Below are 14,854 nucleotides of genomic sequence, written 5' to 3'. Positions count from 1 at the left end.
ATTCTCTGCCCCAGGGGGCTGTGGATGCTGAGTCTCTGAGTAGATTCAAGGCTGAGATCGCTAGATTTTTGGACTCTACAGGAATCGAAGGATATGGGGATCGGGCAGGAAAGTGGAGTTGAGGTCGAAGATCAGCCATGATCTTATTGAATGGCGGAGCGGGCTCGAGGGGCCGAATGGCCGACTCCTGCTCCTAATTCTTATATTATTTTACCAAATGTTGCTCTTGCAGCTGTTTGAAGCCTCCATTGTGGGCACTAATGTTGCTCGGGACGATGAACTGCATGTTTTAGTCATCCGGAAGAACCAATTTTGTTTTCCAGTAACCAAACCGTTTCAATCCTCCGAAGCGTGTTAGAATGGATCAAAATCAGACAGTGTTTTTGATCAGTTCCGGCATTTCCGGTTAGTTTCCACATCCTCTGTCGTGACAAAAATAGAACAATTTACCCAAATCCGTTGGGGCAGCGATTGAGGCCCCACAAGTGGCCAGAGTGTGCCTGGGCTCAGGCAGGAAACTATCCACTCTGGTCCTTCCAGTGACCCCTGTACGCTCAGTGTGTGGCTGTGGAGAGGGCATGTCCAGCGAGGGCAGAATCCCACGTGACAGAGATGCCTGGCACAGTCGAATAGCCCACGTGGCATTTTCTGACTTGGCTTACGTGTGAATAATGCCCGTGGGGGTGGGGGGAGGGGGTGGGGTACTGGGGCCGTTCAGCACCCGGGAATCCTCCCTATTGTGAGCTAGAACTTTCAGGAGAGGAAGGGGCACTGGCAGAGATTTTACAAAAAAGCTTCTGTTTTCTTCTCTTGCTTACTGATGAGAAGTAAATTTTGCTGCATTTCCCTCTCCCGTCTCCAAATATTGAGCCGTGCCTTGTTCTGGGTGGTATTTTTCGGAGGCTGGTTGGCATTGCCTGGTCGATCTGTGCGACCTATTAATATTAGCGAGTGGGAGATGAAGCAAGTGGAAATCCGGCTCCCATTTGCCGCTGTTTACATCCTAACCTGTCTGTTCCTGAGTCGTCTCCCAGACCAGGAGAGGCGTCCGAAGAGGTGGACTCGCGAGCTTCCGACTGTTCCGAGGTACTTGGGCTCTGACCAATGTACAGAGGAACACAGACTCTTACTGCCAAAGTCACAGGGGTGGAGGTTAATCAGGGGGGTAAATATTGCGGCGGGAAATGGTTTGGGTCAGCAGCCACAAAATTCATCAGCTGGGCCCTGAGTGTGGGGCGGAGCGCGAAGGGAGGTGTCTCTCAGGGCACTAGGCCGACTGAGCAAGTGAAAATCCCCAGCTAAACAGCCGGCCTCGGAGCGCCCGAAGGGAGGCTTCGCTAGGGGAAAAAAAAAATTGCCAAATATAAGACAAAAAGCATTCCCAATACCTTGCTCACCCCACGTAAAGATAAATCGCAAAAGGAAACAACAATCACACTTGTCTCTCGCAGTTGTTCCTTCTCTCGCTGCCTCCGGAACAAGCTCGGACTGCCCGCTTTCCCAGGCGGTCCCACTAGGGTGCGCTGCGGGGCGCCACAGGGTCAGCGGCAAAGGAAAATCACTGTGCTGTCGAAACCGGGGGCGTTGCACACCGGCTCGATGCTCCCGGGCGGTACTGGTCAGTGCCGCAAGCACCGGCAACGCTGAATGCTGGCGCTCGCAGCTCCGACCCTGATAGCGCCCCCTGTACCGACCCTTTCCAGGGCTGACTTTTGACCCCGTGGTGTCCCAGCAGTGGTTCCCCCATCCCCACCCCCCCCCCCCCCTCCCCGACTGCCTCAATCTCCTCGAGTGAGATCACCCTTCCTCGCAGTGTACTTTCCCCGCTTCAGTCAATCCCAGCCCCCAGCTTATTAAAAACTTAACTCGAGATAAACTAAAGAGAAGAGCAAAAAAAAAAAGCTTTTTACTTTCATCTTAAAGTCAGCGTAGCCAGAACTCAAGTAGCGGCATTGCCTGTCTTATTTCCCAGTCATGCTTCATCATAAGCACTTGCAGTATAGTTACTGAATTTGCAGACGTGTGCAATACAGCACCGGGTCTTAATACAAGTGAGATATTCCAGCAGTCAGCAGCCCAGTTAATCAGCAATTTATTGGTATAATTTTATGCCAGTTATATAGCAATCATCACTCAAAAAAACACCTCCATTGTGACTGGGGAACCATTTGTTTTTCAGCCAGCGTTGTATCTACTCCAGTTCTTTAGATTTGTAGCTGAATTTATAGCACTGTGTGCACGCAGTTGTTGATGATACTACAGTATTAGAATGCCAAGTTTACAAATCTAGTCTGGGCTTTTTTGGAAGCTCTCCCGGTGATGCAGCCTCTTCAGTGCGAACGTAACAGTTTTGGACTGATGCTGGGAACTTGGAAACAAAAGTTAAAACAGGCGTGTCCAGGTTTTTGGTCTTCGCAGGCTACTTGGGTGAGTGGCATGGAGAGTCGGGGCACGGGCGGGGTGCCAAGTGAAGTTTAAATCAAAGGCAAAATACTGCGGGGGCTGGAAATCTGATATATAAACAGAAAATGCCGGGAGCATTCAGCGGCAACGTTCCCGTCAAGCTGCGCGGCTACGCGGCGGTCTGGAGGTCCCGCACAGGCTCTTCAATGGGAATAACCGCGCGCACGCGCGCGTAGATAGGAATGTGCCCCGCAGCCAGTTAAAGGGCCCGCGCACGGGAAAGCAAGTGACAGGGAGCATTACTCAGCAGGTCAGGCAGCATCTGTGGAGAGAGAAAAACCAATCTGCTGAGTATTTGCAGCGTTTCCCGTTTACTTTGCAGTTTTAACTCCCGCGTTCCCATCGGTTTACGCATGCCGCAGGTTGTGGGCGCTGACCATTCCAGGCGGCCTGTTTTAAAATTCGGTCACCATGAGGCAACCAACCTTTTTCAAATCACTAGACCCATGAGATTCAAACGGGACGACTCAGGAATGTAAGTGGAAAAGAGATGCAGCAGCCTGGGTTTCATGGGCCAGAGGGCCAAGGCTTGGGGCCTGTAACGTGGACACTCCCTGTGAACAGATATCCTCCACATCTGGAGTAGGAGAGGTGCCCAGAGTCCAAGGGCGGGGAGGGTGTGTAACAGAACTCCCCCTAGTGGACAATTGCTCAACCTCGTGGACTACTATGGTACTGCAACTACTGATGCAAATACAATAAAAGGCTCAGTCACATGATGACAGTTGGAACTATTTTGTTGTGTGTGTGTGTGTTAGTGATGTCGTAAGAATAAACCACAGGGTGAACAAAAGATTCTAAGAGGGATTGACAGGGTAGATGCAGGGAGGATGTTTCCCCTGGCTGGAGAGTCTAGAACCAGGGGTCACAGACTGAGGATAAGGGGTCGGCCATTTAGGACTGAGATGAGGAGAAATTTCTTCACTCAGAGGGCGGTGAATCTTTATAATTCTGTACCCCAAAGGGCTGTGGATACTCAGTCGTTGAGTATAATCAAGGCGGAGATCGATAGATTTTTGGACTCTAGGGGACTCGAGGGATATGGAGATCGGGCGGGAAGGTGGAGTTGAGGTAGAAGATCAGCCATGATCTTACTGAATGGCGGAGCAGGCTCGAGGGGCCATACGGCCTACTCCTGCTCCTAGTTCTTGTGTTCTAATGGATGGATTTGATTTCTGGTCACTTGTAAGCCGAGCCACTTCAAACGGCAGTGCATAAATAAATAAAACCTTTAAATAACCTCCTGCTTGATTTCTTCAAACAGACCTTAACACTCTAAGCCCCTGCCTGAACGTTGAATGTGATTTTGGGTCCAAATGCATTGTGAAGAATAACAAAGCTGTGTGTGAGTGCCAGCAGACTTGCCAGAACGTGTACGAGCCTGTTTGTGGGAGCGATGAGCATATCTACGGCAATCAGTGTGAATTGGAGGCCATGGCTTGTATTCTGAGGAAACGCATCCACGTCAAACACAAGGGTCCTTGTGGTGAGTCAAAAATAATACTTATTCAAATCGGTTCTTCAAGTTTTTATTAAGATAAAAGTGTTTAAGAGCTTCGAATTATATTTTGTTTGTTTGTTGCATAAGAAATTATGTGTGAGTTGGAAATCTTAACCTTGCCAGATTTGCGTTGTAGAATCCTGTGGTGTAATAATTTTCACCTCTATTCTGCCTGCTTTTCACAAATACAAACTTTGCCTGTAGGCTGCTCATGATTTTATTCAGCGGTTGTTCCCCCCTCCCCCACTCCCAGCCCTGCCCCCTTCCTCTCCATCCAGCTCTACTTATCCATGTACGGTTATTCAAAAAGTCAGGTTATTTATTAGGATGGGACCTGCGTAGAAGAGATCTGCGTGTGTGCGTTTCCGGACCGTTACGGGAGCGGGCTTGTTTTTTAAAAAAAAAACTCCAGGGAGGGAGTGGGCTCCTTGAAAAATAATTAGGAGGGGTCTGGACAGAGTAGAGAGAGAGAAACTGTTCCCCATTGGTGGAAGGGTTGAGAACCAGAGGACACAGATTTAAGGCGATTGGCAGAAGAACCAAAGGCGACACTGGGGAAAAAACCTTTTCACGCAGCGAGTGGTTAGGATCTGGAATGCGCTGCCTGAAAGGGCGGTGGAGGCAGACTCAATCGTGGCTTTCAAAAGGGAGTTGGATAAGTACCTGAAGGAAAAAAATTTGCAGGGTTACAGGGAAAGGACGGGGGAGTGGGACTAGCTGCAGGGTTTAAAGCTCCGTGATGTTTTCCTGGTTTGCTTGCGGCAGTGTGCTGGAGACTCCTGGGAAATTCGGTCAGGTTGGCGACCCTTGTCTGGCCCCATTTTCAGTATCGCACATTCCCATCCTGCACACGAACTGGGCTGTTGCTCCGTTCTTTTGCTATGTGCCCATGGACGTTTCTGAGGCATGAACGCTGTAATCTATTTGCTTCATGGCTTCTTTGCTGAAGGATTCATAGCAACACATTGCTATTAAGAACTAGTTGGTTTATTAGCAATCACAGTACACATTACCAGTTCATCCACCAGGCTCACAACCACCTGCCTCATCGTGGATCCCCCGAACCCAACTGGCTGGGGTTTTATTGAGTCTTGTGAACATCACATGACTGGCTAAGCCACTCCCAACTCAACAGCTCTACAACTCTTTTGGTTGTAAACAAATAAAACAATTAAATCAAGTGCCCCCTTATTAAAGGGGGGGACACTCCAATCATTTTTCAATGCCCTCTTTTTGTTTTTTTTTGGGGGGGGGTTTTGTGGTTTTTTTAGTGGGTTTTTTGGGGTTTTTTTTAGGGAACAGAGAGGCAAATTATACAAGTGCCCCCTGACTGGGGGGACACTAAAACCCGACAATAAAACAAATTAAACTTTAAAACATATAAAATCAAATTAAAATTTGGTTGCCGGGGGTGATGATGCACTCCAGTCCCTCCGGCGCCCACCTCTCGCGGAAGGCCGCGAGCGTACCGGTGGACACCACGTGCTCCATCTCCAGGGACACCCTGGCCCGGATGTAAGCGCAGAAGAGAGGCAGGCAGTCAGGCTGAACGACCCCCTCGACCGCCCGCTGCCTGGACCGGCTGATGGCACCCTTTGGCCGTGCCCAGGATCAGTCCTACGAGGAGGCCCTCGGACCTACCCGCTCCCCTCCGCACAGGGTGCCCAAAGATCAGGAGTGTGGGACTGAAGTGCAACCAGAAATTGAGGAGCAGCCCCTTTAAATAATGGAACAGGGGCTGCAACCTCGTGCATTCAATAAAAACATGGAACACGGACTCCTCCAGACCGCAGAAATTGCAGGCGGCCTGGGAGCCCGTGAACCGGCGTAAAAATTTGTTGCACGGGACTGCTCCGTGCACCACCCTCCAGGCCAAGTCCCCGATAAATAGTGGGAGGACTCCCGCGTAGAGTGCCCTCCATCGGGGACCCCCGCCTCCTCCGGACGGCAAGATGGTACGCCATGGCGTGTCCGGACGGCAGACGAGGATGGCAAGGTTGAGAGTGCGCAGGAGCAGCCCGTACAGGAAACCCCTCCGCGCGGAACTGAAAGGCACGGAGGGGATTTCCCCGAGGCGGCTCGAGTTGTGAGGCGCCGGCTCCCAGCAGCTCTACAAACCCGTGAGCATCCTCACAGGTGCATACATTACACAATGGTTTTAGGGGAGGCGGCTGATAGCTTCGGATTAACAGTGCGGGCTGCACTGACCAGATGGTCACTAGTCGAAACCAGAAGAACTGACCGACACACAAGGTCGTCCCCTATAGCTGTAGCGAGTTGTAGCAGGACAAAGGCTGGCCTTTCGGGTAGAAGACCTTGAGTGACTAGCTGGGTGAAGAGAGATGCTTTTACGACGGGAAGGTCAGTGGTGAGACTGGATCCTGCGCACGCCCCATGAGCAGAAAGCTGGAAGGCGGCAGGTGGAGAGAGAGGAGTGTGTTGGGCAGTTCATGTCGTCTGTTGTCATGGATATTCAGTGATTCACTTTCCCACTCGATGGTCGGTCACTTGGCAAACTGCTGCCGGCATATGTCACAGCCCTCCAGCTAGAAGCACAGATGGACCTGATCTTCTGGGACTGCCAGGTGGCGTCTGACCGAAAGAGGTCAGAGTGCAAATTAAATTAGAAGCGATGGGATTGGGTGTCGGGCTGAGTTATTCAGTGGGTGTTGCTTATTGCCACACAACAAAGGATTGATATCCTCGGTGGTATTATTAATCTGAGGCCGCAGAACAATAGATTTATTAATGGATTTATTCCAAGCTCTTTGTTGGTAATGATTGATTCACTGCCTTCATTTACTGCTTGAAAAATGGGCATTGGGTTAAAAACAGTTCTTTGAACTGTTCAAAGTTATGCATTGTCTCTGGAAAGTTCTACGGCATAGATAGATCTATACCCAGTGTTAAGTGAGGTTTGTGGTTACCCGACCCACACATGCTCTAGGTCAGGAGCTGTCCAAACCTGTGTCTTTATTGGCCGCAGATTTGCGTGCAATCAGCCTCGGGCTACGTATGACATTTAAATTCACGTTCGCATTAATTTACATAGAATTAATACCTGAAGTACAAGAATTTTCAGGGTTACGGGGAAAGGGCAGGGGAGTGGGACTGGCTGAGGTGCTTTTACAGAGAGCCGGCACGGGCTCGATGGGCCGAATGGCCTCCTCCCGTGCTGTAACCATTCCACGATTGCAGAACACGAGACTATGCACACTCCAACAGTCTTCATGTTGCTGCTCCAGCTTTGTGTTCGAGACAGCAAGGGCGTCATTGGGTTTGGGAGGGATTGGCTCCATAAAAAAATCAATCTTTGATTGCCGTAATCGCCAGCTCGGATCTGAGTGCGATTCAGGTCACAGGGCAGCCTTTATCGAGTACTAATGCGCAACGGTCAGTGTGTTTTCTCCTGGCTCCATAAACCTGGGGTGGTCAAGATCTTCAACTTCAGCAAATGGATAGTAATTACAATCCCGGACAGGCTAATGCCTGCTTGTCACGGTGACAAATGGAATGAGATTTAGCCAGCTTGTAGTCTTGTCCTAGTGGACCTTTCCTATTTGTCCTGGTAAGATGAATACAGCAGTAACTTTCAAAAGGGAATTGGAAATGAAATTAAACAAGTAAGATTTTGCAGGGCCATGGAGAAAGAGCAAAGGAGTGGGACTAATTGGTAGCTTTTTTTTAAGGAGAGGAGCGAGTCGTAGAGAGATCGATCGGGGGGTGGCGGGGGGAGGGGGGGTTGGTGGATAAACCACGGGGTGGGGGGAGCGAGGATGGTTGGTGATAAATTGAATACATTTAAGACAGAAATAGATAGATTCTTAAACGATAAGGAGTTATGGGGAGCGGGCAAGAAAGTGGAGCTGAGTCCATGATCGGATCAGCCATGATCTTGTTAAATGGTGGAGCAGGCTCGAGGGGCCGTATGGCCTACTCCTGTTCCTATTTCTTATGTTCTTATAAACCACGGGGTAGGGGGAGGGGTTTGGTGGATAAACCATGGGGTGGGGGGAGGAGCTGCGGTTGTTGGAAAAGCCCGACTGTGGGGAGGGGGAAAATCCGATTTGGTTAGGGGGCCAGGGGTGCGGAGGGGGGAAGCACTCCTGCTCCACCTGGCCCACAAAGCAGTGTGGGATCCGGCCATTCGTGCTTCTCTTCAGCTGCTGGGTTTCCCGAGTTCTGGAAAACCTGGCCCGAAGCCGGGAAATGTACAACGAAAATCTGAGGTGCGCAGCCTCATTAAAATATGTTATAACAAAAACATACAATGAACTCCCAACAGCGCTTATCCAATAATAACAACAAATTGTATTTATATAGTGCCTTTAATGTAGTAAAACGTCCCACAGATTTGACAGCGAGCCACAGACGGAGATGTTAGGGCAGACACCGAAAGGCTTGGCCAAAGGGGTTAGTTCTAAGGTGCATCTCAAAGGAGGAAAGAGAGGCAGAGAGGTTTACGGAGGGAATTCCAGAGCTTGGGGCCTCGGCAGCTGAAGGCACGGCCACCAATGGTGGAGCGATTAAAATCGGGGATGCGCAAGAGGGCAGAATTGGAGGAGAGCAGAGATCTCGCCGGGTTGTAGGCAAGGTTCCCGATCGGCTGTGTAGCACTCTGCCAGTCTCTCGCAACCTGGGACCGGCTTTTTGCAATGTTAAACTTCGTGCATGCAAGAAACTGTGAATGGGTCGCTCAGCCCCTTAAAAGGGGCCACGCACCCCAAAATAATTACGGGGAACACTGGTTGCAGGGCTGGAGGAGATTACCGAGCTAGGGAGGGATTTGAAATCAAGGTTGAGAATTTTTTAATTGAGGCGTTGCTAGACCGGGAGCCAATGTCGGTCAGCGAGCACAGGGGTGAGTGATAGATACGGGCAGTTTTAGTTTTTAGAGGTCTCGGAATTGGGGCTTGCTGGTCAAACTCGGACGTCCCCCAATGGGGCATTGGGATTTATCCAGTCACTAGCCATATAGATCAGGAATGTTCCAGATTGAATTTTTCTCTCTCCCACCCACCCGCCGCCCCTCCCTCATTTGTGCTGAACTCGCTGATCTCAGCAAGGATGCTGGTAGTGGCACTGCAATTGCCCTCGCTCCCTCTGTGTTGGGAGAGGAAACTTTAGCCAGCCCTGCTGGAGTTGTGCACATATGGCTCTTGTCCAAGACCGGGATCAGACCCGGCACCCGTGGAGGTGTATACCAACAGGGAGCGGTGAATGGCCTCGCGAGGTCGGGAAGGAACAAAACCGGCTGGGAAAGAGTTGGAGAAAGAGCGGAATGGAAACAATGATCAAAGTCGATTCACTTAAGGTGCTTACAGCCAGCGAAGAGGAGACTGATTATTTCTACCCGGAATCACTAAGCCATTCAGCTATAGAATCTCCCAACTACAGAGTATTTTAATAAGTCCGAGCAAGAATGGAGATTTTCCGTGTCAATCATTGCCATAAGTCAGTTCCAATTCATTGGCTGACACAGCGATGTCAATATTCACTCCGTTTTAATAATGACATTTGGGGCCCCTTTTCTTTGTATTTATTTAATACATTTAAGGCGGAGATTGACAAATTTTGGAACGATAAGGGAGTCAAGGGTTATAGGGAGCGGGCAGGGAAGTGGAGTTGAGGCCAAGATCAGATCAGCCATGATCTCATTGAATGGCGGAGCAGGCTCGAGGGGCCGAATGGCCGACTCCTGCTCCTATTTCTTGTGTTCTTATGAAAAGAATGCTTCAGTGTTCCATTGCTGATTACTGTCCAGTGATTGCCACAGCGGCTGGTGTCAGTGTATACGAGTGTGACAGCAGAATGGGATCTCAGCAGGCAACCGAGACAAAGAGAACCTGTCAATGTTACACACAAACAAAATACCGCGGATGCTGCAATCGGAAACAAAAACAGAAAACGCTCAGCGACTCAGCGAGAGAGGCAGAGCTAACGTTTCGGGTCAGTGACCCTTCCGTCGGAGGCTGCCTGACCGGCTGAGTGGTTCCAGCATATTCTGTTTTTTGTCTCCATTGCTCTTGTGTACTGTATCAGTTCAGGCTTTTTATGCTGGTCCCTGTGCGCGGTACATTTGCTGTTTGTTGCGAGACCTCAGCCTGGCCAGCATCGGTAGTGGAATCCTCCACGGGTGAGTTGAGACAAAGCGACACCAGCAAAAACACCCTAAATCGGACTGGCATTGCATTTTGTTTTTCCAGTCCCTGGGTCTGCAAGGCCGCCTTTCCCCGATTGTAACATCGACCGGGGTCCCACTCTCACTTCTGCTTTGATGGGAAGAGTGACCACCCACTGTCATTTCACTGTGGTGCAAAGACATGTCCAAGAGCAAACATTTTCGCTGTGCAATGTCTGTAACGTAAGTCATTTCTGGCAGCTCCGAGAGCTTCGCTCCTATTTTCCATTAGAAGGCACTGCAAGCACTGATGTATAAAGACAGTGACAATCCGGAGAATAATGGAATGGAAATTCTGTCTCTGAGGGAGGCAGTGGGCACCAACTGGCAGAACCGACAGTGCAGATGTGATGCCAGGCAAAATAGGGAGCCTAATTAGAATTTCACAACCAGAAGCAGAAGTTGGATGTGATATGGAAACAAATCCATTGTGACCAAACTTACTGTATATTTAGGATCTCATTAAATACTTGCATTTATGTAGTGCCTTTTACGGCCACCGAATGTCTCAACGAGCTTTATAGCCAATGAAGTACTTTTTGGAGTGCAGTCACTGTTGTAATGTAGGAAATGCAGCAGCTAGTTTGCGCACAGCAAGCTCCCACAAACAGCAATTTGATAATGACCAGATCATCTGCTTCTGTGATGTTGAGTGAGGGATAAATATTGGCCCAGGGTACCAGGGATAACTCCCCTGCTCCTCTTCAAAGTAGTGCCATGGGATCTTTTACGTCCACCTGAGAGGGCAGGCGGGCCTCGGTTTAATGTCTCATCCGAAAGACGGCACCTCCGACAGTGCAGCGCTCCCTCAGTACTGCACTGGGAGTGTCAGTCTAGATTTTTTGTGCTCAAGTCCCTGGAGTGGCACTTGAACCCACAACCTTCTGGCTCAGAGGCGAGAGTGCTGCCCACTGAGCCACGGCTGACACTAAATTAACTAAAATCGGACAAATGTTATTAAAAGATTGGGAGAAACAGAGAAGATGTGAGGCACTGAGATGAGATGGTAAACGCTGGGATGGAACGTGGTGAACTTTTGTGATCATCAAGGTAATAGATGTGAGCGATGCAGAATGCAACCGGTGTGGGCCATGAGTGATTTCAAGTTAGATAAAGCACGATTGGATGCTGAGTAAATCTGTGCTCCAACAATGAGGTGAAAATTTCGCCTTCAGAATAATTATTATAAAATTGCAAATGCATTCGGGAAGAATCTGGTTCTGATTTTGTTACCCCCCTCCATACAAAAAAATGTCCTCTCACTTCACCACCGACTTCAAATCACCACCTCCACTTAGTGATTCGCCCACTATCCTCCCCCCATCCCTTGTTTTCCAACACCCACCATCAGAATTGGACAGGAGGGAGGAGAGTTGGCCCTGAGACATTTGTTTGCCAATTTTGTTTTTGCTGCTATGCGTCAAGGACTGATTCTTGCTGGAATCGGAAAGCTAATTCCGTGATCCTGATTGTTGCCTTGGCTGAGATCAGTCAGCTCCTTATTGACAAGAGAATCGACCATGGGCTCGCCTAGGGAGGCTAGGCAAGCATGTGAGGGAGCAGGGAATAGAGGGTTATGCTGATAGAGTTAGATGCGGAAGGAAGGGAGGAGGCTCGAGTGGAGCATAAACAGCTGCATGGACTGGTTGGGCCGAATGGCCTGTTTCTGTGCCGTATATCCCGTGTAATCCTGTGTAAGGTATCTGTCAAACCTTGGGGTTCATTTACTTACCAAGTATCAGCTGATGCTATACATAGTCATTGATGTACATTTGGACTTTATGTTTGAACATTAATTTGCACAGTCAAAACTACTCATAAACTTATCATGGAAAATAATTTCAATTTACAACATTTGCAAATCTTATTTTCAATCGCTCCATGGCCTCACCCCTCCCTATCTCTGTAATCTCCTCCAACCCCACTGCCCTCCGAGATCTCTGCGCTCCTCTTATTCTGGCCTCTTGAATATTGCTGATTCTAATCGCTCCACCATCGGTGGCCGTGCCTTCAGCTGCCGAGGCCCCAAGCTCTGGAACTCCCTTCCTAAACCTCTCCGCCTCTCTGCCTCTCTCTCCTCCTTTAAGGCGCTCCTTAAAACCTTCCTCTTTGACCAATCTGCCCTAATATCCCCTTATGCGGCTCGGGGTCAAATTTTGTTTTATAATGTTCCAGTGAAGTGCCTTGGGCCATTAAAGTTGCTATATAAATGCAATTTGTTGTTGTTTCCTTTGCACGGTTGAGTGTACCCTTTGCTTCTCTTCACATTTCAATTGGTTTCGAATGTTTTCAAGAACTTTCTCAATCAACAACTGTTTGTCGGGAGGAGGGGGGAAATCTTGTGGCTGTTGCTCATTTTATGAGTTAAACTGTTTGCACAAAAATGTGCTGCTTTTCAATTTTCACCGTCAAACTGTTTAATCTTTCCATTTGATGTGTACTATTCTGTTAATGTGAATTATGGCTGATGCATTGAACCTGTGCCAGGCTTGGCCATTGGGTTCTTATTGTGTGTAGCAAGCAGAATGACATTCCATTACGGTTTCAGATTGAATCCAATTTCTACCCATTGTCACGTATGATTATTAATCGCTTTGCAATTTTACTGCAGGGCTGAGTGTGTTATCAATAATGCTCCTTAATAAAGAGTCTGAGGTGCTGTTGAACCAGCTATCTCTATAACTCAGGAGACAGGTGATGCTAATATGGAGCCATTATACTTGAACATGAGATGACCTTAATTTAAATCTACAAATGGATATTGCAATTGAGCGCGTCTAACCTTGAACAGGATCATGCATATACAGGGTATTTGCTGATCGGAAGGAAATCATTTTATTAAATTCTATCTCCCCTGAGATGGGAAAGGGACTGGTTGACGCGGCGGATGCAGACCTGGCCTTTCAACACTGGGACCGGGGTCCAAATAGAACCCAGACTGATGGGAATAAATGAGATTCAGGGTCCTATGTGACTTGAGTTGGTCAATCTTGTGAGCATTGGCTGAGAGTGTAAAATGGCCACAAGATGGCCGCTACAAATCCCCTGGGAGGACAGACGCACCAACGTTAGCGTCCTCGACCAGGCTAACGTCCCCAGCATTGAAGCACTGACCACACTTGATCAGCTCCGCTGGGCAGGCCACATCGTTTGCATGCCAGACACGAGACTCCCAAAGCAAGCGCCCTACTCGGAACTCCTTCATGGCAAACGAGCCAAAGGTGGGCAGAGGAAACGTTACAGGGACACCCTCAAAACCGCTATGAAAAAGTGCAATATCCCCACCGACACCTGGGAGTCCCTGGCCAAAGATTGCCCTAAGTGGAGGAAGAGCATCTGGGAGGGCGCTGAGCACCTCGAGTCTCACCGCCGAGAGCAGCAGAAATCAAGCACAGGCAGCGGAATGAGTGTGCAGCAAATCTGTCCCACCCTCCCTTACCCTCAACGACTATCTGTCCCACCTGTGACAGTGACAGGTTCTCGTATTGGACTGTTCAGCCACATAAGGACTCATTTTAAGAGTGAAAGCAAGTCTTCCTCGATTACGAGGGACTGCCTATGATGATGGTGAAAATGGCACTAATGGGTAATATCACTCAGAGAATGGCTGATGTGGGACATGGAAACAGTATCACAGTGGTGCAGTATGGGAGTGCTATTCTCATGCTGTCGCTGTCGTACTTCATCGGAAAATCATGGGCAGCGCACCCACAATTTTCTGCTGTGCACTGAGTATGTCTGGATCCTGGCAGAATTTATCCTTTCCTCTCATCACTTTGCCGAAATTAAGCCCTCCTCGAAACCTCTCTGCCACGCATAGTACAATAAGAGATCTGCTGAGCCAGTGATCTCTTATCAGATCTCAAGTCTCCATAAATTGAACGCAATTTGTTTGGATTCTTGTAGAATTTGAGATTGAATCAAACTGAACAATGGATTCACGGCCTACACTATTGCATATATGAGTCCGTCTTTCTAATCATGTCCCACAACTCCCTGAGATGTCTGCGCTCCTCTAATTCTGCTCTCCTGAGCATCCCTGATTGTAATCGCTCAACCATTGGTGGCTGTGCCTTCTGTTGCCTGGGCCCCAAGCTCTGGAACTCCCTCCCTAAACCTCTCCGCCTCTCTACCTCTCTTTCCTCCTTCAAGACGCTCCTTAAAACCTATCTCTCACCTGCCCTAATTTCTACTTCTGTCGCTCGGTGTCTAATTATTTTATCTCGTAATAATACTGTGAAGCACCTTGGGATGTTTCACTACATTAAAGGCGTGAAAAAAAATATTTTGTTTTTGTAAACTATGGGTGTGTGGGTTTTACAGGTGCTTGAAGCACAATAGTATTTACCTTTACTTAATGTTCCTGATGTTGGGCAAGTCCTGAACCAGGGGTCACAGTCTAAAGATAAGGGGTAAGCCATTTAGGACCAAGATGAGGAGAAACTTCTTCATTCAGAGAATTGTGAACCTGTGAAATTATCTACCACAGAAAGTTGTTGAGGCCAGTTCGTTAGATATATTCAAAAGGGAGTTAGATGTGGCCCTTACAGCTAAAGTGATCAGGGGGTATAAGAGAAAGCAGGAGTGGGATACTGAAGTTGCATGATCAGCCATGATCATATTGAATGGTGGTGCAGGCTCGAAGGGCTGAATGGCCTACTCCTGCACCTATTTTCTATGTTTCTATGTTTAGCAATTGATTCCTCCAG

General features: G+C 48.7%; 1 protein-coding gene across 3 annotated transcripts in view; it reads left to right on the top strand.

Moving 5' to 3' along the window:
- The window catches only part of agrn (agrin), a 552,899-nt gene that overhangs the window by 435,131 nt on the left and 102,914 nt on the right, over nucleotides 1–14,854 (top strand). For all 3 annotated transcript variants that reach the window (XM_070860482.1, XM_070860480.1, XM_070860483.1), the window contains one exon: nucleotides 3,728–3,949. In XM_070860482.1, the coding sequence (XP_070716583.1) occupies nucleotides 3,728–3,949 (222 nt within the window). The remainder of the gene's footprint in view (nucleotides 1–3,727; nucleotides 3,950–14,854) is intronic.

This window comes from Pristiophorus japonicus, chromosome 18 (genome assembly GCF_044704955.1).
Source record: "Pristiophorus japonicus isolate sPriJap1 chromosome 18, sPriJap1.hap1, whole genome shotgun sequence".
Taxonomy (NCBI): domain Eukaryota; kingdom Metazoa; phylum Chordata; class Chondrichthyes; family Pristiophoridae; genus Pristiophorus; species Pristiophorus japonicus.
Note: the sequence above shows the minus strand (reverse complement) of the source record. Positions and strands in the feature narration are given on the sequence as shown.